The sequence below is a fragment of the Osmerus eperlanus genome, chromosome 24 (genome assembly GCF_963692335.1).
Source record: "Osmerus eperlanus chromosome 24, fOsmEpe2.1, whole genome shotgun sequence".
Taxonomy (NCBI): Eukaryota; Metazoa; Chordata; class Actinopteri; order Osmeriformes; family Osmeridae; genus Osmerus; species Osmerus eperlanus.
The window spans coordinates 4,009,654-4,037,012 of record NC_085041.1 but is presented as its reverse complement, the minus strand read 5'-3'; the positions used below and the strand labels follow the sequence as shown (position 1 = coordinate 4,037,012).

The window sequence follows — 27,359 nt, the reverse complement described above, 5'->3', positions numbered from 1 at the left end:
AGCAAAGTAGGTCCATGGAAAAATACATATTTCTCAAATTTGGTCTTGCAATGCCAAATGCTAAATTTTAACAGTTGGGATTGCCACTTGAACTCAACGTTGCCAAACTAATTAACATTGGGCTAAGCCTAATAAAGAAACAGCACAGTCCCAATAGATTTAGTATGCCATATGCAAATAATTTATTATAAAACAGTTAAACAGCCAGTAAAAAACAAAAAACAAGTACCCAACAAATTAGCAATTATGACAACATCTGTAGCTATAGAGAATGAGGGCCTCTATTTCACACCTTTTGGGATGTCCACTATATTAGTCACTTGCTGAACCCTACAAGAACATCTGTTTAAATTCTTACAAATATATAACCTGAAACACAGAAACGGTACAAAATTGTAGAAAAAATGGAAGTGACGGATTCTTAATTAGCAAATCAAATTCAGTTTTGTTTTTATTGTGCTCAGACAGCAATGTCTTCCCACGTTACATATTTAATTCTGTGTCGATGTCATAACCTTTAGTTTGAATAGGGAATTGCTCATCAGAAATGTTAACTATTCAAATAAGTGACGCGAATGAACCACAACAGTACAGTATCCATATTCACAAAATTGACATTTTAGCTCTAGTAATTTTTTTTATGAATTAAGATACATTTGTTCTTGAATGTGTAGCTTATCTTTACTCTATTGTGATAATGAATAATAGTATTTATTTCTTAACTTCTAATTTGCCAGCTTCATTCAATGACTTCATTCGATTGCTTCGTCTATTGTCAAACCTTAGAAGTACAGTACCTAACGCAGTCGTCACAGGACGTACTGTGGTAACTTGAACACATTCCAGTGAAAGAGTAAAAAGCATCGGACTAAAACCATCCAAGGAAGGATGACTTCATCACAAAACGCGTTGGTTGAAATCATAAAATATACGCTACAAGTAGACAGAGGACGTTTCTAAATTCATGAATATGAATCAGGTTTTACTTTGTGCAAAAATCCTACCAGACAAATTAGAAAACACAGTACGGGCAATAATCCCCAAATACCATGCGATCAAGTCTGTGTGTCTGTTTCATGCAGCATGCATTCAACATAAAGTTAAACACAAGTACGTATCCACGTAAAGGCTTCCCTGAAATCTGTCAGGAAGTTTTACAGTTCTAAAAAGTACTTCTACAGCAATTATTATAAATGATTCAGTGTTGGGGTTCTGATCGATTGCTATGGTGTGAAAGTAGAAATGACAGGATTACAAAAAGGTTTACATAGCATATATGTCCCTTGTAAACAATTCTCATAGGCTGCAAGCAAGCAAAATTTCATTTCACCGCCAACAGTCATTGGCAGTCCCACTGTGAACAGTCCATCATTAGTTAAGTCCCTTTTCCCCCCCGGTGTTCCACTGAGAAACAATAACACTGAAGGTATTGTTTGTATGGAAGGTTTAACAACAGTGAGTACTATGTTTGCCGGGATAACAACCTCTAGGACTATCGCTGTAGTGTGCAAATTGGGATGACAGTTGTAGCAGAAAGAAACAACATGCATGGGATTCTGAGCTCTATGCTCTAATAGGGCCTTTCTCTACTCCTGTGCATCCTCACATCAAGTATAATAGCATCGCACACGGCACTGACGTTAACACAGTCTCAGTATCAGCATGTACACGAATACCTGTATAGGACAAGGACACAAAACTGGTTTTTGTTCATATCCCTGGGTTCCAACTGAAGGTACGACAGTTCGTCAGCCCTGGTTTTAAATTTGCCTTCCTCTTGACATTTTTCATAAAAAAATATGATGCAGAAAATACAGAAGTTAGTGCACTATTAAATGTAAACATCAATACAGTAAATTGGGAATTGTGTTTTTTTTTTATATATACTTTAACAAGTATATTTGATGCCAACCATGTTTAAACTGTAGCGAGGGTGGTAAAATCTCAAGATATAGATAGGTGTGAGAGAAACTTTAGCCTCCTGTGTAAAATACATGTATTATGCAGTTTAAAAAATGGATTAAGATACCAGCTTTTACATAATTTTTGCATTGCCGTGCTACCAATCTTAAACAAACTTACTGAACAATGAGTCATCGGGAGCAGATCGGGTCACGATGACTCATCTCACTGGAGGACTGTGATAACTAATAGAAGAAGAAACACCATCTGATCGATTGTGATTTGCATACAAATGCTCAGAGCTGTAAACAAGAGCTGTAAACCATAAAAACTAAAACAATTCCTTCATTGAGAGAACTACACGTTCCTGCTACTGTCAAGTCCAAACAGTGAACAATAAAAATGATTCACTTTTGATCTGATTAGTCCTGCATTCCAGGCTAGAGGATATGGCTTACCTAACAATAACGTGCGGCATGGAAGCTAGTACCATATATAAAAGATAATGTCAACTATGCTAATTGTTATCACCTGACCAGAGAAGTTTGAAACAGGTTTGTTACCCTGCAGCCTTGACTGGGTGAAGGCATTACTCACTCCTAGGCACACCAAGCCTGGTTCCAGCTTTCACCCGCTGAATAACTTCTTAGCCTTCAACATTCCTCTACAGTTTGCCCATTCATGAGTCTGTAAAAAATGTATCTGGCAAGTCTAAATTCTCCCAAAAATTACTTCCTAATGAGAGTTTTTTGGTCCAAAGTCTCCTTCCTACTATTAGCAAACCTGTTTAAAAATAGACATTTATAGAAAAATCAAGTCAAAAGACATTTTCATGGATACAAGACATGAGTTACCCTTGGCTAGCCACTAACAGTTGAATACTTCCTTTTGGGCCCATTAATAAATCATCATAGCTTATAATAAAAAGTAATAAATAAGAACAGGAACTAGGTCAGTCTAATTCCTGATGTCACGTATTTACAAAACAACACTGTGGTTCAAGTAAAATTTACAAAAGAACAAAACATCAATGTAGGAATCGGTTCGCAGGGAAACACTCCTGGGGCGAATGACTTCCTACTTCGACAGAAAGGGGAATACCAAGGAGCTCCCTTTAAAGATATGGCTGTACGTAAATAAGTCACAGACAGTGATATAGTCACTTTTTTAGCTTCCCTTTCTGTGAGCTTTCCAAAACCGGTTCCGCCTTTTCCGAAGTGGCCTCGTCCTTGGCCTCAGTTGTTTTACAGGGGATATTTTCAGAGGCGGGAGCTGCCGTTTTCTGTTGCTGCTGTGTGACGTCAGCAGAGTCCGGCCTCTCGCCGGGGTCATCCTCGCCGTCGGAGCACGGTTCCCACTCGTCCTGCTCCTCGCTCTCTGTGGAGCCCTGCACAGCGATCTGAGGCACCAGGTTGAACCTCCTCACCGCTGGCACCTCCACCTCCTCGCTGGACTGGGGCTGGGTCACCACCCAGGCCGCCCTGTGCTGGTTCAGGGGCCTGGCGCCGGGGGCGGTCACGGTGACCATGGGGCTCGTCTTCTCCTCCGGCTCGTCGAAGCTCACCTCCTGCACGGCCTCCTGCTTCTTGAAGGAGTCGCGGCGCTCCGACAGGTTGAGCTTCCGCATCACCACCAGCTGCTCCGACCGCTCCGAACCCAGGTCCCTCAGCCGCTGGCTGCCCAGGTACCCCCCTACCAGCCTCCCGTGCTCCCCCACGTGGGAGACTCCGCAGGCCCCCTCCAACTCCAGGTCTCCCAGGAGCTCGGATTCTCCATGGAAGGGCACCTCCAGCGTGTGCCTGCGGGAGGTGTAGCATTTCTTGTCGGCGTGGTAGCCTCCGGACAGCTTCTCGGCCGACTGCACCCTCTTGAGGAGCGGTGAGCGGGGGGGCTCGGCGCTACGGGGGCGCACCATGTGGCGGACGATGGTGGGGGGCGACAGGGTCTTGCCGTGGTACGTGTGGAGGGTTTTGGCGATGCCGGGCAGAGGGGAGGGCGAGCGCTGCGGAGACAGGGGCTGGGGGGAGGAGTTACAGGCCAGAGGGGAAGGGGGGATGCTGCTGGTGGACTTGCGGCGGCCCACTTTGGTGTAGCGCTGCGTGCTGAGCTTGGAGCCCAGGCCGTGCAGGGAGCTGGGCCGGATGTGGGCAGCCGGGGAGCTGGGGGAGCTGGAGCAGGGAGAGGTGCTCTGGGGGGAGTTGGTGTGTCTGTCAGGGGTGTCTGGGGAAGGAAGAATTAAAGATCATTGTTGTGATGCTGTGGCTAACAAGATACAATCCACTGCAAGCGGCAATATCATGAGATGTGTCCAAATGCCCACACGTCACAGAATCAATCCAACTGCCAAAAACGTGCAACAATCATATCATCTCAAATGTCGGGCTCAGTTTTCCCACTCAAGTTAGTGAGGAAAGTTCTACGTTTTATCTACCCCAAGCCTCTCCACTCTTGTAATCTCAAACCGTGTGAGGACCAGACAATATACAACTGGAGGAGGTGCTGCTCAGTGCTCACCTGCAGCCTGGTGGTCCAGGGCCGGGCTGCGGCACGGCGTGGAGGGCCCGGGGGACAGGCTGTGTGTGGGGGAGCCAGGCAGGCTCTCGCTGGACGACACCGACTGGTGCAGCCCAGAGGAGAAACTGCGGCTGCTGTGCATCACCGTGCTCTGCTTGGACAGCTTCTTCAGGATGCTTCTCCGCCTGGTGGAAATGAAAGTTGTTTATATTTATTACAATATGTCATATTATTAAATGCATCATATTGTAATTTGTTGGCTTGCCAAGGATGTCAGTGTTTTATATTTAATACTATTTTAATTGTATTACATTGTATGTCCTCTATGATTGGACCTAGATTGGGTTTGGTTTTCAGTTCCCTCTAACCAACACTAGAGGGAGACCGTGTTGTGGTTATAAGTAGAAGTAAGAGGCAGTTTGGGCATATTTTTTACCACAAACAACCCACCAGGTTCTGCAGGAGAAAGAACAGAAACCATTATGACACTAGATGATCTATAATTTTCCTCACTTGTCTTGATTTTCTCTTCTCTTGCTCTTCTTGGTGCGACGGGCCATCTTGCCCTTATGGCTGACCTTACGAGCGGGTCCCACTTTGATGGACGTGTTCTCCAGCGCCGTGGTCTGAAGAGACACCTTGTTGCCACTCTGTTTTTGTAGAACACGTGAATTAACATCCAATTCAAGGTACAGAATGAGTTGTATAGATGGACATAAATTTGGGTTCGCAGACAACAGCCACGACGAGAAGATGGTTCTAAACCGTTTGTGTCTTCATGAGTCATAAGTTCTAGATTTTGCGTCTAGAATCTTGAAAACGATCGTTTTAGAACCTTTTAAATGTTCCAAGTTAGCAGTCGTAGTGTCCTGCTGAATAAAACCCTTGTGACTGTTGTATGTGAACCCACTTGAAGCCGTGAGAAAGTGGTGGACCGTACCTTCAGAAGCAGCTCGATCATATCTGTGTGGACCAGCCCCTGCACGGACTCCCCGTTAACATGAGTGATGAGGTCACCAGCCCGGAGACCGGCCTCGTGGGCGGGGCTTCCATCCTCCACACTCTGAAACGCCAACAAAAACACACGGTTACTTTTACAGTATGGCACAGCCACAGAGACGGAAAGGAATGAAAAACTAGCCTCCTTGACCTTATTTTGTGAATCTAGAATCCAAATAGGACACTGGCAGCCAAACAAATCCTTGATCCAACGTAACTTATGTTGGATTTAAATAAACGGGTGAGGCTAATCAGCAATTGTCATCTTTATTCATCATTAAAATAATTGTTCAAATCAATTCGTATACACCCCTTCTAACTAATAACTAATATAAGAATGTGTCTCTACTAACCAGGACCATGTGGTGGACTGAAAAGACGTCGCTGTCCCCCATGTAGACGCGGATGGCTTGCAAGGTGAAGCCGTACTTCTTCCCCGAGCTGTGGATGATGATGGGGGGGCGCAGGCTGCTCAGGCCGAGGGAGAGGTCCCGGCTGGGGGACGAGTCCCGGGACGAGGGGTTGGACGAGAGCGAGCGCGGAGAGACGGGGCTCGGCTGGAGGCCGCCAGGCATGTCATCTAGAAGAAGCACGCAAAAGGATCATCCGTTGATTTCAATGAATTACTGTGGCTGGACAGCGTCACAGGACTTAATAAGCAAATATCCACATGCATGTTTTTTCCTGTAAACGTGATTTGCATGCAGGCTCATTGCTTGGGTTAGGGTTAGGCCCTAACCTTGCCCCACTCACACAAACCCTTCTGCCGAGCTTGGCCGTGTTGACACTAACCTGCGGTGATGATGAGCGACAGGGCGGACACGGAGGCAGACTTGGGGACTTTCCCCCCGCAGGGAAGCCTCTGTCTGTCCGGGGTCTCCAGCTGGTTCCCGAAGCGCGGCGGGGCGTGGTCGTTGGGGGACGAGTGCTTGGCTCCGGTGCTGTTACTGCGGATCCTGATCCTCTGGAGGTTCGACACCACGACCTCAGCTGCAGACGCACACGACAAGGTTGTGTCGGATCAATTAAATCGTTCTTGTTATTGCAGTATGACATATGTTCATTTTAGACCACAGTGTATTGCTGTGTCTGCACATGCATTCTTATCGTTAGTCGACAAGTGTTCTTGTTCTTTTTCTACAGGTGTTCTTGTTCGGAATCGTCTCCTCTCCATAGTGTTTGAGTGTCTACTTCCTCTCGTGCCCTCCAGCCATGCTGGAGAACAGCTCTGAGCTGGGCTCACCTTCATCGTCGGTGGAGAAGGCGAAACGTGGCATGGTCTCCAGGCTGTGGGTACTGCTCATGGCCACTAGGGGGCTGGCTCCCCTCTCTGACTGGGAGGAGCTCGATGAGGCACGGGGGCGAAGGCTGCAGGAGGAGGAAGAGGAAGAGGAGCGGCGGTGAGGGAGAATCTTCTGCTATCAACAGTCAGGCAATGCCTCCGGCTAATAGTGTCATTGAATCAGCAGCAACGTTATTGTGCACTCACTGCTAAGAACAAATTACTTTTATTGAGACAGTTTATTGTGCCATTGAATCAGCAGAAGAGTTTTAAAAAGAACACATTTCATTCAGTAACCGGTATTTACAGTCGGAAACCAACCAAAAAAAGGAAAACTCGAATTAGCTACTTGAAGCAGCACTCAAAAACAGGTTGATTGGAGCTCACCTCCCCCTCTGTCCGGGGTGCCAGCGCTCGCCGGTGCTGGCCTGCCTGTAGCTCTCTCCCAGGCTGGGGGAGGGGGTGAGTCTGCCCTCCCAGCGGTCCTCCTTCTCCTCACTGTGGCTGCGGTCAGACGAGAAGCTCAGGTTGGACGGAGTAGCCAGATGTTCCGTGCTGCTGTACACCTGGAGGTAAACATCCCCACATCAGGGACTGTGCTGAAGTCTCAGGCACCCAAGATTCTTTATATGGAGATTGTCGTTATATGCATTTGTATCTGTATAATGTGCGCTGCATTGTCCCTGACAAATAAACTAATAAATACAAAATTAAATATTTATACATCGATATACATATATATGTAAAAGCGCAATGTTGAGACATGTTGTTTAGTCTTTTCATTTAATTAGTTCTTAATTAATAATTGTTGCATTTGTAACCAATACTTTTGCACAGTACTGTATGTGACAGTCTGGCTAACAAACGTCCTTTTTTTACATTGCACCATCGGAAAAACAAAACCCGCCTCATTGCCACTGTGACGACAGATTTGTGTCTGATCCCAACCTTGCTGAAGCGGTGCGACCACGAGGAGAACTGACGGATCTCGAGGGAAGACTCTTCGTCATTGGTCTCGTCATCCTCGTCCGAGGCCAGATGGTGGTAGCGCTCCGAGCGAGCTGGAAACAACGTACGATGGTGGGTTCAAGCAGATCAGTGGGTGGGTTTAAGCAGTCTAGGGATCCAAATAGGACACTGGCAGCCAAACAAATCCTTGATCCATCGTTACTTCTATTGGATTTAGACGAACAGGTGAACCTAATCAGCCCTCACACAGCAGGGAGAATGACCGTCACCTACTGTCAAAGTAGCTGGTGTCGTCCTCAGCTTCCAGCTGGGGGATGAACTCTGCTTTCTGCCGCAGGAGCCCGTTCCAGTCCACGCCCAGGAAGAAGGAGTGCTGCCTGACCTCCGTCGCTCCCCCTTTCAAACACATTCATGTTCCAACATCACACACTGGAAATGCTAAATGTTCTATTCCAATGCACCTGTACTTGTTACAAATGGAAAAATTCAAATCCAATTCTATTTGTATAGTCCTTTTTACAAGCAATGCCACAGAGGGTTTCACATATGCCCATAGAACTGCACCTAAACCCTTGAAACCCCCACACCTGGCTGATCCGTACCTGTTCCCAGACGCTCCAGAGGGCTCTGCCTCAGCAGACGAGTGATCAGGTCCTGGGCGTCTGCAGGGAGAGCGTCATCCCCGTCCGGCCAGATGATGTCGTCTACGAGGAGAGGAGGAAAAGAGGAGGAGGAGAAGAGGAGGAGGAGAGAGGAGAAGAGGAGGAGGAGAGAGGAGAAGAGGAGGAGAAGAAGAGGAGGAGAGAGGAGAAGAGGAGGAGAAGAAGAGGAGGAGAGAGGAGAAGAGGAGGAGAGGAGGAGAAGAAGAGGAGGAGAAGAGGAGGAGAGAGGAGAAGAGGAGGAGAAGAAGAGGAGGAGGAGAAGAGGAGGAGGAGAAGAGGAGAAGAGGAGGACCACACCCAAAGGTAAGTCGACTGCCATAATCAGGCCGCATAATCAAGCCCGCGGTATTGGACCAACTCAACGAGGCCCGGGCGTGTCTCGATACTCACCGCTCACGACCTGGCTAAACAGCTCCTCGGGAGTGTCTCCGAAGAAGGGCACACACCCGATCAGGAACTCGTACAGGATGATGCCCATGGCCCACCAGTCCACCGGCTTCCCATAGCCCTGCCGCAGGATCACCTCTGGGGCGATGTACTCGGGCGTGCCGCACACCTACAGAAGCAGAACCAATACGTGTGGTCGTAAGGGCACTTTATGCTGTATTTTCTACATGCATTTGTATGTTGTTTAGGATAAAAGCGTCTCCTAAAATGTGTTTCTACTGTCCAGCCTTTTGCCTAGCAATCTGACGTGTTGACACGTCTGTGAGTCTGATTACAGTATTCAAACCCTGCTGTCTTACTTCCTCGTGTTACAGAGCTGAGTATCTCTTAATGACGACGTGAGAATGGAATGAGGCTCAAAGGAAACGCCTTACCTGCTTGTCTATGAACTCTCTGGTGTCTTTCTCCATGTGACCCTCGTACAGGTTGGTGGTCATGTTCATGAGGCCGATCCTGGACAGGCCGAAGTCCGTCAGCTTGATGTGACCCATGGATGTGATCAGCAAGCTACAGGGGAAACGGAGGGAATCGTAAGCCTGAACGGTAGAAAAGTAACAAAATAAGAAATGTGAGATTACGTTTTTTTTTGGGGGGGGGGGATCTGAACTCACTTGTCGGGTTTGAGGTCCCTGTGGACGATCCCGTAGTTGTGGAGGTACTCCAGGGCCAGGACCGTCTCAGCAAAGTACATCCGGGTCATGTCCACTGGCAGGGGGCCCATGTTCTTCAGCAAGTTAGCACAGTCACCCCCTAGACAGAACAGTCAGTTAGGACACCGCAAAAAAGCCAAGTTCAAAAGTTTTAGTTATGAGCTTGCTTAAGCTTAAAACAAGTACATGTGGCTGCCAGTACAGTAAGAAAATGTCACTTAAGATTTCTCACTTAAATTAAGTCAGCAGATGAGATCATGAGTTTTGTTTATTGTTCTCAATTAAAGTAGAAACTTCTCTAAAAATAGATTTTAATTCAATTCAAGTTCTCTGGTTGACAACAACTGGTTGTGGTACTTTGTGTTATCCAATCACATTTCTTCATCACTTCCTGGTGTGTGTTGCTACGTCGTTTTCCCATTACCTTCCACATACTCCATGACCATGCAGAGGTGCCTGCGTGTCTCAAAGGAGCAGAACATGGAGACCACGAAGGGGTTCTCGGCAAAGGTGAGGATGTCTCTCTCCACGAACACCTGCTGGATCTGGTTCCTCAGCACCAGGTTCTGCCGGTTGATCTTCTTCATGGCAAACCGCTGGCGTGTGTCCGTGTGACGGACCAGGTACACAGCCCTGCAGAACCACAGGAGCCACGTCAAACACAACCTGGCCTCAACCTTGAACCAATCAGCTCAAGGATAGCTCAATTATTATTAAGCGACTGTTGACTGACTAGACTTCTCAACCCTGGTCCTCAGGTACCCCCTGTCCTGCATGTTTTAGATGTTTCCCTGCTCCAACACACCTGATTCAAATGAAGGGGTTGTTATCTAGTTATGCAGAAGCTTGCTAACGACCATTCATTTGAATCAGGTGTGTTGGAACAGGGAAACATCTAAAACATGCAGGACAGGAGGTACTTGAGGACCAGGGTTGAGACCCACTGGACTCTGGACTAGTGTGTGGTCTCTCACTGGTATGACAGTAAAAAGCGGGCCATATACCAAGATTCTTCATCATTAACTGTTATCATTTGAATCAGACTTTAATCAGAGAAGACATGCTCACACGTAAATGCATTAAAAACATGTTTAATGAACCTGTGCGTGAATTGTTCTCAGGATAAGAAAACTTGAAGACACATACCCATAGGCTCCATTACTGATGAGCTTGATGGTCTCAAAATCACTCTCCAGCGGTTTCCTTCTGGTCGGGGTGAGTGCCTGGGGACATTTATTCTGCGGAACACGATAAAAGACGTTGTTAGGAGTTGTATACCGTCTGTCTGATTCACTGACACTGGTCAAGCTCCAGCACAGTGTCCTGTCTGTTACACAGCCTGACTGAGCAAGATGGCTGCCGTCTCACCTCCACAAGTGCATCGAAATCCACCGACGTGGACGATCCCGCTTCATACTGCTCCAGCTGCACCATGTCTAAACACAGGAGGTGCCGCTTGACGTCAAACAATGACGTTGACAGATTTGTATGTGCGTTTTTAATGATTTTTTTATTTGTTGTTTGTCAGCCGTCAGGTCGTTTACCTTCAAGGGGGTCCCGTGTCAGGCCCAGCTGATTGATGATGTAACGGGGGATGTCCGTCTTGATGCCCTGGCCCACCTTGGCATGACCCTCCGCAGCCTCAAGCAGATGGTAGAACTCCTCTGGGTCAAATTCCTGCCAACGGACAGAGTTTCATTAGACGGAATTGGCAAGAAATAATCATCCAATCATCTCAGAGATCCTTTGGAAAGTCTCCAATCCTCCACCTTAAGAAAAAAAAGAAAAAAAAAAAGGAAATCCCTCTGTATTTGCATCCATCTCGTTTTTAATCAGAAAGGCCTCCCCTTTGTTTGTCTCACCAGGCATTCGAGCAGCCGAGCGGGTTGAGATATGATGATGAGAATCTTCTTCACCAGCTGGGTGATTACGGTCACTTCGGAGCTCTCGGAGCGCTCGTATGCCTGGAACACACAGACAGGAGTGAGTTCGTTCACACAGACCCGCGAGACACATAGCTGGAAACAACTTCACACGTAAAAATTATGCAAGTCATTTAGTGTACCACAGCTGTTTGTTTTTATAACACGCGCCGAGGTAATTTGAGTATCTGATGACAGACCTACACCACAGTTATGAATACTAAATAAAAAAAATCTGTAAAATATTTTTTTTTCTCTTTAATCAGGACATTTCTTTGTTGCCTCTCTTGAAGATATGTGCAGATGATGAAGCAGACAAACTGCTTCAGTTAAGAGCAGAATTTATAACAAGAGATCATGAGGGGATAGCGGATTTGCATGCCTCTTTGAAATGTATTTACACAGACAACTGGAATTAGACGAAACGATACAGTGACCGTTAAAAGTTAAAAATACAAGGAACATCAAAATAAAGAAAAAGAAAACATGCAAAGCGGGCTTGTTCCACATCTTGGAGGAGCTCTAATTGGGAGAAAATAAAACAGAAGCAATTCCCAGACAGCCAAACTAATCTGGATTGGGGGAGGAGGGGGGGTCAACTCTGACTCATCCAAGAGAGAAAGGAATATGCTTACAACAAAGGAAGACTAGAGGGGTCTGAGGGGAAAGGAGGAACTATGCGCTCCAAACAGATGGATCTGAACATCGACAGATATATCGTACACACCGATCCCCACAATGATGCGTCATCTGGGAAGTTACATCAAAAGTACAAAGACTTCTGCACAGGCATGTTCAGAGGGTCTCCTGATTCAAGCAGTGAATCATCTCTGGCCTTTACTCGTCACTGCTGAGGGTGATATCACGGCACTGGTGGCACTGTGCAACACATTGTCCTCAAACCCTCTTTTAAGTGACTCATTCTTGGCAACCCTATATTGAGTTGGTATAGCCAACTAAAAAAGATTGAACCTTCTGCTCTGAGGTCCAACTCAGAAACAGATCAAGAATGAAGTTCTAGAACGTGTTCTAGAACACAAACGTGGGGCTGTTACTCAACAGTAAAATATCTCTTGTATAATTAAGACGTAATACATCCTTTGAATCTGGTTCACTCGATTAAAATGTTTTGACAACATCCCCAACCAAGCAGACAGGGTGAATATGTGGTGTTATACTATTATTCCCCTCGATGGGAATGGCATTTATCAATTCAGCTGTGGGTAAACCGAGCCTGCTATCTGAGAGTACACACACAGTGACTCGCTGTCTCTGGCGCACCACACAGGACTGAAGTGGAGGAGGTTGCCATAGAAACTAACATTCTATCATAACATAGATGAGACCTGTGACCAAAAAAACAAAAAAACAAAAAAAAAACAGACTGCAGACATGCGCTCTGTGACTCGGCACACCACCACCGCTGGAGAATTCCACTCCCAAATGTGCGTGTGCCTTTGGGGGGGGGGGGTTCAGACAGGTATCGGGCTATGTGTCATGTTCATTCGTTCCACTCGGCTTGGTCCAATCAATTCCTCTTTATTTAACCTTATCACAATTTGATTGTTGACCTGCAGAGCACGACGGCATGGGAGTTCATTAAAACACTAGAATGATTATACACCGGACTGATGTACGGGCCCATAAGTTAATTGTATGCCGACATGCGGTTTAATTATGTTTCTTCTTCGGCAAAGGGAAACCGACTCTGCCAATCAATGAGAAGATAAGGCGACAGTTAAGGTCAAAGTTCATCGTCCATCTGAGCTCGAAGCTCTGCTTACACTGCAGTCACTGCAGTGTAAGGGAGCCAGAGGGTGTCCCCCCCCCCCCTTCCCTCCCCCTGCCTCCACAAGGAGTGTTTTAAATGCCATCCCCCTCCATTACCAAAGTAGCGCTGTATGCCTGCTGTTCTTGCTAAGAGACACAGTACCAAAAGCTGTCAGTAATGCACCAAGTCAGTGGGTGTTTATCATCACGTTCCCTCTGTTTAAGCAATGAATGGGGTCTCCATGTAAAAATATATCTTTTAGAGTAGTTGTTATGGTTATTATACATGTTGAATCACACAACCCTTATTATAGTGGAACCTAAACTAGATCTGCAGCTCCTCTACGGCCAGTCGACCCCCCCCCCCCTCCAAGATCTCACATCAAATGACTCTCAAGCGCTTGCTTTTCTTTCCTACGAGGAGCGGTCACATGACCCGACGCCCCACCTCGGCAGTCAGACACGTGACCGTGTCACGTGACCGTGCCCCTACCTCGTGAAGCAGCTTCTCCAGCTTCTCCTGCAGCTCGGCGAAGTAGCGCGAGGTGATGAGCGCCTTCTCAGACTTGTCCAGGCAGTCTCGGACCAGCTCGGCCAGCTGGTGCTGGATGAAGCCCAACACCCCGTCCCCCAGCGGGAGGGAGCTGTCCGGGGAGCAGAGGGTGACGACATCCAGCAGGCGCTCCTCCATCTGCGCTGTGGCCTGGAGGGAACACAGAGTATATGCACACACACACACGCTGAAGGCCTGGTTGCCGTGGGAGAGGGGTTTTACTGGGGAATCATCGTTTGTGATGATTGATCTTCGGAACTTGGATTTGTTTGCCTTCAACCCAGTGTTTTTTTGTTGTTTTTTTGTAGTCCCCCCCAAAAAACAGTAATGCATGGGTTCATGCGTTTTGTGCTGTGTCACGTACCTTAGGAAAGCGCTCCTTGTAAACATGGTTCATCATGACTATCTCGTTATCGAAAGAGCCATTTGTTCGTCCGGGACTAAGGAAAAAGACAAAAGAAGGAAAAAAACATTCTTACATTCAATTCAATGCAAAGAGTTAATGTACAGACTTGGAGGGTCAAAACATGCCAAATGTTCTCCTTGTGTACTAATATCAAATATACATATCAGCTCAAAAGGAACCATATGACAGAGGTCACGTGTTTGCAAAATGCATTTTTCAAATGCTCACATTTCTAAAAGCATTACTCTAATACACTGAAAATGGCAAAAAACGCATTAAATCGTAACTTTTTTCATAAAAAAATGCTCTGCAAATAATAGCCAATAAAAACTCGGGAGTGAGATTTTGACAACCTCAATATTGCCTCACCAAGGACAGTCTATTCAATCCCCCCCTCCCCCCACACACACTTGATGTCCAAGAATTACAAGACCTACATCAGGGATTCAGCCAAAAAGCTCCAACTTCTTCTTCACAGACCTTGCTGAGGTACTGCATTTGCCTCCACAAAAGAGGCCTCTGTAGCAGCAGATGGCAGGCTGCCCACCACACGCTGCGGCACCCAGAACCCCCCGCCTCCGCCCGAGACTCCTGCCCAGCAGCGCCCTGCAGCGCTAGCTAGCACACCCACGCACGCCGTGCCACAAGAACACAGAGAGCTCAGGCCTGAGCACCCTGGCAGGCTTCGCGCCGCACCACCACTTTAACGTCCTTAAGCCACCACGCTACACCCTACTTGCTTCCTGACTGACAACAGCTCTCAGGTTTACGAAGTCGTCAGCTGTATCTGACTGTCAGACTAAATTCTGGAACTTGTTGACTGTGGATGAGCTACTTGAGTGGTTCCTTAAAATGTGTGCACTCTCATAAAAATGGTCTTTAATTTACAAATGATGTCTCTGAATTTGAAAAGTCAACACGTTTTATGGACAGTAATATATTTGACAGTGTAACCTGTTTGTACAGGATCAGGCATGGCAAACACGAAAAACAACTACAGTTCATAGACAAGGCCAAATGTGCGTAGGCAGATACTTGCAAATTCAAAAGAAAGCACCAAGTCCACTGAATCCAAGGACCAGGCATGGGGCTTGCAAATGAGCACATTCTCTCTTCAACGGTTACAACGTTAACACTGACACATGCCCTCGTCCGCACTTCAACTGCACATTTTCAACTTAACAGGAACACGATACTGCACGGCAAGCGTCGCCAAACGCCGCCCGCAACAAAAGACGCCCAGCGCTGTACGTGCATGCGCGTGAATCCCTGCGTGCAGCGGGAGGGCGAGGTCCTACCTGAGGCTGCGGGAGCGGGGACGCATGAGTGGCGAGGGGCGTCCATCCTCGTCGGTCACGCTCTCCGAGCTGCGAAAGTGTCTGAACAGGAAGTGGAGCTCGTCCTGCGTGGGCTGGTAGGGAAGCTGGTGCAGACGCTCCTGAGAGGAGGACGAGGACTGCAGACCACAACAACAACAACAACAACAACAACAACATCATCACCACCTGAAGGATTAAAAGCACCTTGTCAAATCCAATCTTATTTGACTGGCAGAACAAGAACATTATGTATTCAAATTACGCTGGTAGCAAGTGTCTTTTTATTTTTTTTATTATTATCATAAAACTAAGTAGTGTGTGCGTGTGTATCTTAATTAGAACATGATAACAGACTTTGGCATCCGTCGAAGTAGGAAGAACATTTTGTTTGTGACATGAAAAGGCTGGGACTAGCAATCTGTTGAATTTTTCATCCCATGTGTCCTGAATAGCAGCTCTATCGTCCAAGAGTGCATCTGTGAGGGCCCTTTTTCCGCCCGCATATAAAAACAGAGTTGAAAAGGCCTATTGTCTTCTTATGACCTAGCTGCCTGTTCCTGGGTTCACCTCATAAACTATCTCACAATAGAGGAACACATGGCAGCCTCTCACCACAGACTGTTGGCCTATTACAAGACCGTGAACCATCTTGCCTAATGACAGCGTCTAAACTTTTAACCTCCACATTTTACTTCCCGGTCTTTTAAGACAGTGTGTGAATTATTTGTTGTTATTCGTTTGGAGTGCCCTTGAAGGTGAAGGACGCAGTTGAATGTAGGCCTATTGTAGTGATCTAGGAGTTTGGGTTGGTAGTGGTATGGGGCTGGGTGGACCTCTAAATGCATTCAAGTGCCAGACAAAGAAATAAAGAATATTCGCTGCAACAGCAAAGGCTAAGAAAGCCGATGAGACATTAGGTAACATTTTCTCCAGCCAAAGAAACATGCTCTTTGAAGCATTAAATCGAATTACAAGCACAAACAGGGTAGCCACGTGAGCTCAAAGTTTCATCCCTTTGTTAGCTACATGCATGCATTACCAGCTCCAAACTTTGCCTATTTCAGGCAGTAGCATGGTGACTCACTTTGGCACATCAAGGAAAACAATTGTGTTCATCCCATTGGTTATCTTTTGTGTTTTATTGTTCCGTCAATGTTGTTTATCACTTGCTTGTCGTTCTTTATCTGTCAAGGTTTTGGTGAGGAGGGCTGAAACAATTCCGCTGCACGGCGTTGATCGATGCAGTGAGAGCGGGTAAGGTTGTGTGTGTGTGTGTGTGTGTGTGTGTGTCGGAGGAGGGGGGACTCACAGAGACCGTTGAACTGGGGGGGTTGGTTCCATAGCCGGATGACGGGAGAGAGGCAAGCGACCATCTTCGGCCTTCCGCTCTGGGAGAAAAGAACGCACATGTGATTTACATAACCTCATACCTTCCCACATCCAAACTCCTTACATAACACATCACCATGTCCTCACACTACAGTGAAAGTTTCCTCAGTTTCATTGCCTCCCCTCCCCACCCCCCACCGTGAAGAACTCAAGTAACCAGTGTCCTTAAATATCCTCCATGTAAAAGGTATTCACAATGTGCAGTGAATAATGTAGCCTTTGTCATAGAAAGTCTATAAAATAAAGTTACGTAAACAGTACAGGATTTCTCGGAAACTGCTTTATATATTTATTTTTTTGCTTTTTCCCAAATGTGGCTCCTAAACCACGGAGATGCTGTGGCTGAAAGCATCAGATGAATAAATACAAATAACCGAAAGATGAGAGCCAGTTCAAGAGAGGTGTTAAGGGGAAATCATATAGGCTACCTGTCAGTGCGAGCCATGTGGCTGGTGCCACGACAGCGTGGGGAGAAAGAAACAAGAGGGAGAAGAGGAGAGGTAAGTGTTTGAACCAGGTCGAGTCTTCATGGAGTTTGAGCCTCACCACAGACATGGCGGCGGCGGTGGCGACGAGCCAATGACCTGTGACATTTGGTCGACGTATTGAGACACACCTGCCTTTGCCGTCAGCCTGGATTTGTGCAGCATTAAGCCCTGACTGCACGACACTAACTTGAAGCTGCCTTCCATTCCAGCGTGCACCACTGAGCTCTGCCTATTAACCATTTTATATTTTCAATTATTGAAGTGGCTGCAATTTGATCGCTTCCCTGACAACATTTTCCAGAGAAACAAAAACGAAACCTTTGCGCGCCGATAAAACCTGGACCCTATTCTTTTTTTTCTTTTTCGAGTATTGCATAACTAATAATTTGATGTAGCCTGCTATCAGAGGCTTATCTTCTTGTGTCTCGTAAGGGGATGAATCCAACTTTGAGGACATCTGACAGCTACTGTCACAGGGAATCAGAGTGCTTTCAGGCTGCTCTAAGAATGCCCAGGCAGTAGAGAAGCATTATTAGATAATCTCACACTGGCCAAATGTGGTTTTAAAAGGGGGGGGGTGGGGGGAATGTGGGAATCCAAATAATGACGAATCTCTCCAGCTGAATGGATTGAGGTGCTCTTGAGATAACAACCTCTAAATAAATAAAAATGCATTGCAACCTTTTTTTTTTTTTTTTTTAAGTGGGAAAAAACTCACTTCTCAGCATGTGCACACATTTTGCTAGGTGTGAGGTGAAAAGTGCAGGAGAGCATGTGGCTGTGAGACAACATGGAACCTTGAGTAGGCTATGGGGGGAGGAATCCCTTCATCTCACACCATGCCTCACGCTAGCAGAGAGCTGAAGTAGGGAAAACTAGCACTAGGTCTATCAAACGCCTCGGCCACTAGCTCACATTTGCTCATAGTTCGGTTGTGGCTGAGAAAAGAAGCCGATTCGACTTCCTGAGCGGGCGCCACCCCCCCCCCCCCCCACACACACACACACACACAAGCAGCAGAGGAAGCCATACGTGATTCACAGACTTCGCCATCGAAAGACGACGCGCAGAGCTTTTGTTCCATCTGTCGCCATCGACGTTATCGAAACGGCCGAGCAAGAACGTGTGTCTTTTTGGCTGCTCCCTCATCTACTCAAGTATGGCGTCATTACTGAAACCAGGCAAACGTTTAGGTGGGAGGTAGCAGGGATGACAGTCTCACAAACTGATGATTGTGATGACGTCGACGGGCCTCCAAATGTCAGCTAGCTGAGGTTGAGTTTGTCTAAAAGGTTTGTTCCGACCGCGTCATACAATACGTATTTGTGAGACGCCAGGAGGCAAGTATAGAAAAGGGATTTCCCACGGGGACAGTTAAAGGCTGAAATTACATGACTCATCGTCGTCTGTAGATAGTATATCTAAGATATTCCTAACCAGGGCCGGTCCTTCCTACATTTACATTACATTTACATTTAGTCATTTAGCAGACGCTCTTATCCAGAGCGACTGACAGTAAGTACAGGGACATTCCCCCGGAGCAAGTTCCTACTTGTTCCTACTGTTCCTAACCCTTCTAAAATGAATGCCTTGTGGTTTTAGGAAGAATACAAAACTACAAGCTGCCCTCACCTCACAAGTAACTCTAGAAAAAGGTGTATTTATTCACAGATAAATACATTCCTTAACAAGCTTTTATGTTTTTGACACAGACACACAAATACATGATGTGCTATGGATGGTTTGACACCATTTTCCAACTAACACATAGAATTAAGAACAATCAAAACAAACAAGCACTGTCTGCCTTCATTATACTCCCAACATACCTGCGAGCAAAGGGAAAGCTGAGGGTGGTACTAGTAGACACATTTCGAGGGCTGTCCAGGGGACTGCTTGCAGCTGAAAGAAACCAAAGATGATTACTGTGATTACAACTAATTGAAACCCATAATAAGTAATGAAGGGAGGCAATTATATAAACTTGCTGCTGATATTTTTTTTTACGGTTACTCCAATGTGCTTGTAGCCAAATTGAATGATCTAAATTTGACCACAAAAAAAAGAGAGGCCAAATAAACTCACTTGGAGTGAATTGCTTTGTAGATCTATTTCAAGGAGTCACAGTAGGCCTCCTAAGCAACAACACTGGCAATTACCGATGTCTTTATTAGGTATGCCTTTGTTACAACCTGCACTGCTTTAACAGAGTACTGGGAGATACGGTTTGGTGCTGCGACGCGTCTTACCAGTGTGGACGGACAGAGGAGACAGAGGTCTGGACAGAGTGGGAGAAGGTGACCCAACACCAAGGCTCTTCCTGTTGCTGCTGCGGCAACTATGGGAACAAAAACGGAAGTGAGTCGCCTGCGCCAACAAACACTGACACCGTTAGGATAGGTTGAAACGTTGCCCAGGCACAAGCGTTCCTTCGACATTTGAATCACAGGCACCGACTTGCAAGTGCCAGTACTACACACATAAGAAATATTGCAGCAATGATCGTGAATCAGTTCTGAAAAGAAAGCAGTAATGCAAACTCAGTGGTTAGAAAGCATCCCCATCTGCCCATCTGGGGGGGGGGGGACTAGGCATGCACACAAAGCTGATATAACACAACCGCTGCCCTGATTCAGTGCATCATAATTCCTGTTGATATCAGAGATGCAGTGCCTGTTACAGGACTGAGTTGTTGACATGCTAAGCTGGAAAACCAAACACAATTGAGACTGATGTATCTGGGTCACAGATGAGACTAGAAATTAATGACTGTTCCAGAGCAAGACAGATTTAAAAAACAAAAACACCTTATCTCTACTCTGTCTGCTGAAAACAGCTATATATATATCCTAATGAAGGCAAGACAGACTGGAGGACATTGACAGCTATGTAAAATGTACATGGCTGTCAATGTCATGGAGATGCCACTGCCCATTTCTCCATGGTCATCTTCTCCTAACCCTGTTTTACAGGCATCAGTGTCAGCCTGGTGTGTCTCACTGCCATGGTGTCTTACTGTCTGTCGGGAAAATGTGTATTGTCTCATTAAAACAACAATAGATGAATGAACCAATGGCAATAGACCAGACAGACACTTTCAGCAAACACGAAATTCAGCTCTTATTTATTATGTTTCAGAACTGAGTAGATTAATGTAGTGTAAACTCTTGATTTCGCATTCAACACTTAATTTACGACTAACATGAATATAAACTCTGCCGCAGATGTACTAAAAGTACCCGCGTTGTGGCCAAGGCCTAGCCCTTGACGTTACGAGCTTGTAGTAACTACCATCCAATTTGTTCGTAGCCTAATAACATGTCGTCAATCATTCAATAGCAAATGAATACCTTACACTGCCTTCAGAAACTATTATTTTGGTTAAAAGGCATGTTGTTTAGCTGAATTCATTGCATTGTATTGGGATTTAAAATACCAGAGCAACTGGCCACGTTTATGTCACTGTAACAAAAAATATTAAGTATCACACACTGGCTAGTGCTACCACACAGAAGCCAAGAAGCTTCAGTTCGGAAGTAATTGGCATCGCAAGCTAACTTCACAACAACATAGAAAACAGAACTACCTAGCTAGTTCGCTACTACAGTAGAAATGCTAGCTGTACAGCAAATAAGCATTTCAGAAAGTTCAAAATATATTACTTACTTTTTTATTATATAAACAAAGAAAGCATTTCCAAATACAGTAGTCTCCTCCGGGATATTTCCATAAAATAACGTCAGTGATTCTCCTGTATCAGATTCAGAGACCTGCTTTAGCACTAACTTAGCCAGCCTTAGTTTATACGGTGTTAACAGACTACACTTTTACTATATGTACAGCTAAGTACAAACATTTTATGTCTTACCTTTTAGACCGTTTAAGCATCGCCCCGGTAACAAAATGAGACTTGTAGCTCGGCAATGCGGTCCAGTGGCTTGGATCCGACATACTGTAGTGCTATTAGTTTAGAATGCTAACATATATTCCGTTCCAAGAGAAAAGCGAGAACATTATTGTTCTTAAAATTAAATATCTAGCTAGCTAGAATACATGAATAGAACCGAAGTCCCTTGTAGACCCTCCATCGCCGTGGCAGTCTTTGTGTTCCTTCCCAGACTCTGACCCAACGACAACGTTAGCTAGCTTCACAACTTGAGTGTGAGTGAGTAGCTGGCCAGCTAGCAGCAGGCTAGTTTCACTCAACCTCATTCAAACAGGCTCCCAGTTGAAGCAAGTTCTCGTCATTTCTGTAGCTAAATGTTGTCCGCTCAAAGTGATCAGCTATCCAACTTCACTACATAGCTCCTGGCTACATCTTTTAAGTGAGAGAGATCTTGGCGACCGGACAATTCATACGCACTGCCGAAGCGCGCTTTGATTGATTAGCTTCCATAGAAACACTCCCTCGGCTCGCTCTCATTGGGGTGTTGTTGTGACGAAGGATAACCTTCCCCAACCGACTTCGTTGGGACATACCACAGAATGGGAACGGGGCAACCTTCCCAGCTCTCTTAAATTTGGTTTATTCCAATGAAATGTGAATTCTGAATGTAACAAATCAATTAACTAAGGCTAGCCATGCAGTGGAAATCAGAAGACTTCTAGAATTGCAAGTGCTCTGGAAAAGGTTATGACCAAGACTGAGAAAATATTGGTTCATTATTCAGACTAATTCCAACAATATGAATGGTTTGTTATGCTGAAAAGTGTTGCAATTATACGCAAATGCAAGTTGACTACACACAAACTAAAACAGAGCTTTGTAGAATCTCCAAACAACATTTCACAACCGTAATTCAATTAGCAGTAAACCATAGGCTATGCACAACACAAAATTGCCCTGTTACCTCTAACCTATACCCCATCTCACCCTTTGTTGGCCAGTATGCCATCCTGCCGTCAGGGCAACTAACCTTCTCTTGTCATGGCAACAACAAGGGACTTCTAATGTCCCTCTATACATCCACCTATTCTGATTTCACTTGTTACAGCCAGGCATGTTTATACACAAACTAGGACCCCTACTTCTTTGTCTCAACGCTCACACATGCCCCTGACTATCCTTCAGGGTTTAAAAAAGTGAATCCGTTGACACATTGTGATATAGATGAGTGAAATTTGTCTTATGATGTCCAAGTGGAGGAAGCAATAGATAGCATGGCTCAGGTATTACGTGATAATGCCAGCCACTCACACAAATTAATTAACACTTTTCCTCTGAGAGGAACTCTGCAGCACAAATAATCTACTCTGCAGACTTGTTTTTTTTTTTTATTGTTATTATTGAAAAAGAATGTCATCCATCTAAGAGGGGCTTATTTAAGTGGTGCAGGTCATACACACACCTACACAAGGTCATACACAACACAAAGTGAACCTTGATAAGAAAACAGCTCATTGCAATTGGGTGGACTTTTTCCAGGTGAATTTCTTTATGTAGGGCTCACAAGGTGAGCAGCAACTGTGTTTAGCTGTGCTTAAACTGCCATTTATTATCATACTGCAGAGGCTTTGACATCCTGTTATTCCATTAGTAAGTTGCACTATTACAGGGATATATAGTATAGGGCCTATATGTGACCATAGAAAAAGGCTTAAAATGAGAACTAAGAATTTAATAATATTCACAGTACTCTGCACCACAGTAGTGGAATCTCTTGATCCAGAAAACAAATTAATATCTCTATCATTAACTATCTTGACTCTTGTATTGTGATAACATAAATGTCTTCATCTGTAATACAGACAAATAAAATGCTATATGCTGCTTCCATTTTCAGGATGATTTCCAATACTTCCACCGCTTTGACGTTGCCAAGCAACCCACATAGGCTGGGAAAGACATCATGTGTGATTTTTGATTTGGACCAAAAGTCAGAAACCCTCAAAACAACAAATAATGTCCTTAATAGCCCTATTTCCATTAAGTGTTTGGCATTTGGCAACATGTAAATCTCAATATTAAATTTAACAACATAGGACATAGCAATTTTAAATTGATGACCTTCATATTCTTTTTGGTGTTTCAATCAATCTTCAAGTCAAATGTCCGAGTACCTAGTCCTTTTCAACTCATACCGGGTTCGGATGTGAGAACTGCTTCCTTACCTCCAGGGATGTAGGGTTTGTAAGGGGCTGCATGGGCTGCACGGACTGCATGGGCTCAGAAGAGTTGGGCTCTGGCATGTGGGTGACAAACTGCAAGGCAAGATACGGGTCACATGGGTCAGTGGGCTGCCTCAGCATTTCCGTGTTGCCTATAAAGTGCTGACCAACCCCCTCGACATATCACTTTCATTGGCTGGCATTAATGGTTTTGTGCTAGACACCCTGTCACTGTTTGCTTGTGGCAACACAGCTGTTAGTTTGATGTAATCTGTAGCAAATTATGTCGATGTTGTTTAAAGGGTATACAGGTTCATATAACGTTGTTAAGAGCTGGTTATGAATGATAGGGTTTCAAGCTTATTAGACTTATCTTGCATTCTTGATGTGTTTTTTTGTTGTACAAACCCAACCTACAGCCATATACGGTATAATTTAAATTCATGGTAAATAATCTTTAATTCTGATAAGGATTTTACTTTAAGCCTATGGTGGAAAAAAACATGAACATAGCTGTAAATAAACACATTTACAATTTGTCTATTCAGCTATACTGTAATATATCATCTGAATTGTATAAATTGCTGATCCAGCTAGAAAAATCACTATTGATTTCTATGCAGAGTTCTGTGTCTTGCTTCATTGCAGCACAATGTTAATAGTTAGTTGTTCAGATGCAGGCGCAGAACACAGCATCGGTTACCTTAGCAAAGACATGAGCGTGTTGTCATAGTAATCCAGAGCGGTTGAAAAACAACTCCTTGTGTGAAGACACTGCACCATGCTGTCTCATAATGAGGGTTAGAAAAATCACAATTCACTAAATCCTCATGCATCTTCTCCCAAACCCCCCCCCCAAATGGATATCATCACATATATTGTAATGTTTGGGTTAGGGTTAGCTGCCATGACTGTAAATACCCCAAACTCTTAGATTTCACACCAAGGTCCTAACCTCCATCACTGCTTGCTTGTACTGAAGTGGATTATTAGTGGGCTCCAATATTATGCATTCTGCACCAAAAAAATAAAAAACAATGGGTCATTGCACCCAGCAAATGATCCATAGGAAACACAGATAGCTCTGAAACGCTCCTACGCTTTATGGATCAACGTCTAGTGGGCAAGCAGGAACCAGGCTGCCCCTGGCTATACGGTTGGGAAGGAGAGTGGGCGGGATGAGAACTGCAGCAATACTAATCCTCTGATGGAGACAGGAATCCCAACACATAGCTTGTTGGAAAATGGGCACACAGATTATCCCAAAATGACAGCCATTTGAGTATTACAATGAGTGAGGAGTTGCATGACTCAAGAGAGCATGTAACTTAAACTGGAAATGCTATTCAATTACTGGAAATGCTTTTAATCACAATCAAAATTAAGTCCAGACCATAGGTATTTTTCTAAGGTCACACACACTGCATGGCATGGTGCTCTTCATTCCATAAACCAATAAGAAAATATCCTTTCTAAAACTGGTTTTCAACGCCACAAGCAGGTTTTACAAATCTATTTGGTAAAATCCACATAATGCACGAACAAAGAACCCAAACCTAGCCTACAATACACAATTAATATTTCAATTCCAATAGGCTATAGTGTAACTACGTGGAAGTGCTTTTAATAGTAAACAAACCCCCATAAATCAAGATGTAGGCCTACTATAAACTAAACAACATTTTTATTCCATGAAAACTTGAGAACGCTATTGTGGAAAAACATGCACATATAGCTTTGTCATTTCCAACTTTGTGCGTCATTGATATTTGGCTGCGATTTTGAAATATCGACACACCTGTAGCTTTTCAGACTTTCTAAAATGCATTTCTCTTCTTGGTAAACTTCAACATTACATCTTGTATATATCGATTAGAGTACATTATTATTTAAGATGCCAGAATGCTATGCGAATAAACTTCGCCTGGTTGTTTACGAAGCTGCATCTCAACATCAAAACCAGCTATCTCATGAAGTGTATTTCATTTCCAAACACACGTACAATGAGCAAACACGAATAAGCAATACAAACATATCCATTAAACAAACGTAAACTTACTCCAGAGTAAGGGAGGGGATTTTCAATTTGTCTCTCCTCGACTTCATCGTTTCACGACTCCTGCCAAAGGGATCCCAGTTAACTTCAGTTGTCACGGCGCGGAACGAGTAATAATATCAGGGTCGATTCTGCTGTCATTCTTTGTACGCTTGGAACTAAAAATAACTGTCAACAAGCTATCGTTTGACTCTAACTTTAGCATTTCCCTGCTAACTAACGACACAGCATGTCGATGAAAGCACTCCGTTCGGTTAGGGATTTGTAAACCCGAGCGCTCGTCGGGATTCAGGTATCTTCATCTCAAGAAGCATAGGCGAACAGCTAGCGCAGAACCAGCGCTGAGTGACAGAGGCGTTGGAATGGTCACCACTCCCATGTGATTACCGGGGGTGAGGAAATAGAGAGGGTGTCGATTATGTCTATCATAGTGCACGGGAAAATTCTTAATTACTGGCAGCAAAAATATAAAATAACAAAGATGAATGCTTGAACATAAAGCATTGTTTAAAAAAAAAACATTACTTTGCTTTCAAAGTAATTGTTTGAAATTAATTTCAAACAGATTAAATGCTCACATGACAGACAAACAGACAGACAGATAGACAGATAGATACATAGATATAGATGGATAGATAGATGGTATGTGAGTGTGTGCCAGGATGATAATTTGACCTCAAGGTCTAGATAGGTCAAAAAACTATTTGCTGCAAGGACCCAGCAGACTTGATCATGTGTAGCCTAAATAGTTGATATTAAAGAACTACCCCCCATGATTTAGCCTACCTATTGGTCTTAGAGAGAGAGACATATCTCAGCTCTCTGACTCTGAGCATGGTTGCATTAGGATTTCACATTATATTGCCAGTTTTTTTACGCATACATATTCAACACATAAATACAAAAAGGGGTTTCCCTGGTCATGCTTTGGTGGAGTTTTGTGTAACTAGGTGTAACTGAACAGCAGAGAAGAACAGGCTCCTCAGTTACCATGGAGACGAGGACTTACCTTCGCCTCTCTCTTGTCTGGTGCAGTCTTTTGTGCATCTGCGCAATCTCGGATGCACATTTGTTCACGCAAAATGTAGGCTACTCGACATCAAACTGTCAATTATGTTATAATAAGTGTTCATCATTTACTATGCATCCTAAGAATAAGCATTTAAAGTTCAAAAACACCATACTCTATTAGGCAACCTTTAACCAGTGTAATAAGCAAACCCACATTTTCTAGTCTCTCATTATAGCCATGATGCGCTGCTGTGACGCCAGACTGACGCCACCTGTTGGAAAACTGAACACTCTACACAGTTAGAATTCGTCTAGAGAAAGTAGTTCAGTCAGAACGTTTGAATAGACAAAGATAACCTGTGCAGAGCAAGGAAAATGTCTCCAATGCAAATAGGAAAAAATAAATACTCAGGATCTTAGTAATTTCAGAGAAATGGGAAATGGAAACACAATTTGAGGATGTAGGACAGGAGGAGGTTGTAAGCCTTTAACCCAAGTTCTCTTTCTCTAAAACCAATGCTTTATGTTGACATTTAGACATCATTTAGCATTTCTTAAAATGTTCATCACAGTTTTTCTGTTTTGAAGTACACTTTTAAATCCCCCAAATCCAAATTTACATTTTGATTCACTTCCATTAAAATCAAGTTGGTCAATATAATAATCTTACTCTCAAACCTTCTTTGCTGGTTACATTTTCAGTATTATAAGGTGTTTACAGAAGGACGAGGTCAAAGGTTCCGTTGGCCATTTATTTTCTCAAAAGATGCAATTTGAACAACAACAACATCTCTCAGAGCTCAGCATTGTGCAGTCCCCTCCCCAGTTGTGGTCTGAGGTTGTGAGTCAGTTTGCAATGCTCCTGTTACCTGACAGAGAACGAGAAATCCGTTGACATTTCTTACCCAGCTG

The 27,359-nt window shown here is 44.6% G+C and overlaps 1 protein-coding gene across 4 annotated transcripts; it reads right to left on the bottom strand.

The window, feature by feature from the left end:
• Positions 1 to 154: 154 nt before the first annotated feature.
• LOC134010980 (microtubule-associated serine/threonine-protein kinase 3-like) lies at positions 155 to 25,768 on the bottom strand. 4 transcript variants are annotated; one of them, XM_062450339.1, is made up of 28 exons: positions 25,440 to 25,768; positions 23,384 to 23,473; positions 19,522 to 19,610; positions 19,102 to 19,174; positions 17,213 to 17,233; positions 16,705 to 16,783; positions 15,375 to 15,532; positions 14,035 to 14,110; positions 13,611 to 13,820; positions 11,288 to 11,389; positions 10,970 to 11,102; positions 10,794 to 10,861; positions 10,572 to 10,663; positions 9,850 to 10,058; positions 9,387 to 9,525; positions 9,150 to 9,282; positions 8,719 to 8,884; positions 8,269 to 8,370; positions 7,940 to 8,062; positions 7,646 to 7,758; positions 7,085 to 7,263; positions 6,659 to 6,783; positions 6,208 to 6,405; positions 5,769 to 5,995; positions 5,357 to 5,479; positions 4,930 to 5,066; positions 4,417 to 4,601; positions 155 to 4,122 (listed from the first exon to the last, which is right to left on the bottom strand). In XM_062450339.1, exons 1-28 carry the CDS (start codon positions 25,484 to 25,486, stop codon positions 3,062 to 3,064), a joined length of 4,458 nt encoding a protein of 1,485 aa, XP_062306323.1. In that variant the 5' UTR covers positions 25,487 to 25,768; the 3' UTR covers positions 155 to 3,061. The 4 variants fall into 4 exon arrangements, with proteins under 4 accessions (XP_062306323.1, XP_062306324.1, XP_062306325.1 ...); XM_062450340.1 differs by lacking the exon at positions 17,213 to 17,233; XM_062450341.1 differs by lacking the exons at positions 23,384 to 23,473; positions 25,440 to 25,768 and adding an exon at positions 21,141 to 21,689.
• Positions 25,769 to 27,359: the final 1,591 nt, after the last annotated feature.

Coding starts and splice junctions, on each gene's coding strand:
- LOC134010980 (XM_062450339.1), bottom strand. CDS start 25,486: ATGAAGTCGAGGAGAGACAAATTGAAAATCCCCTCCCTTACTCTGGA. Junction 8,063..8,268: donor TCTGGAGCGTCTGGGAACAG/GTACGGATCAGC, acceptor TGTGTTTGAAAG/GGGGAGCGACGGAGGTCAGG. Junction 5,996..6,207: donor GTCGCTCATCATCACCGCAG/GTTAGTGTCAAC, acceptor TGCTTCTTCTAG/ATGACATGCCTGGCGGCCTC.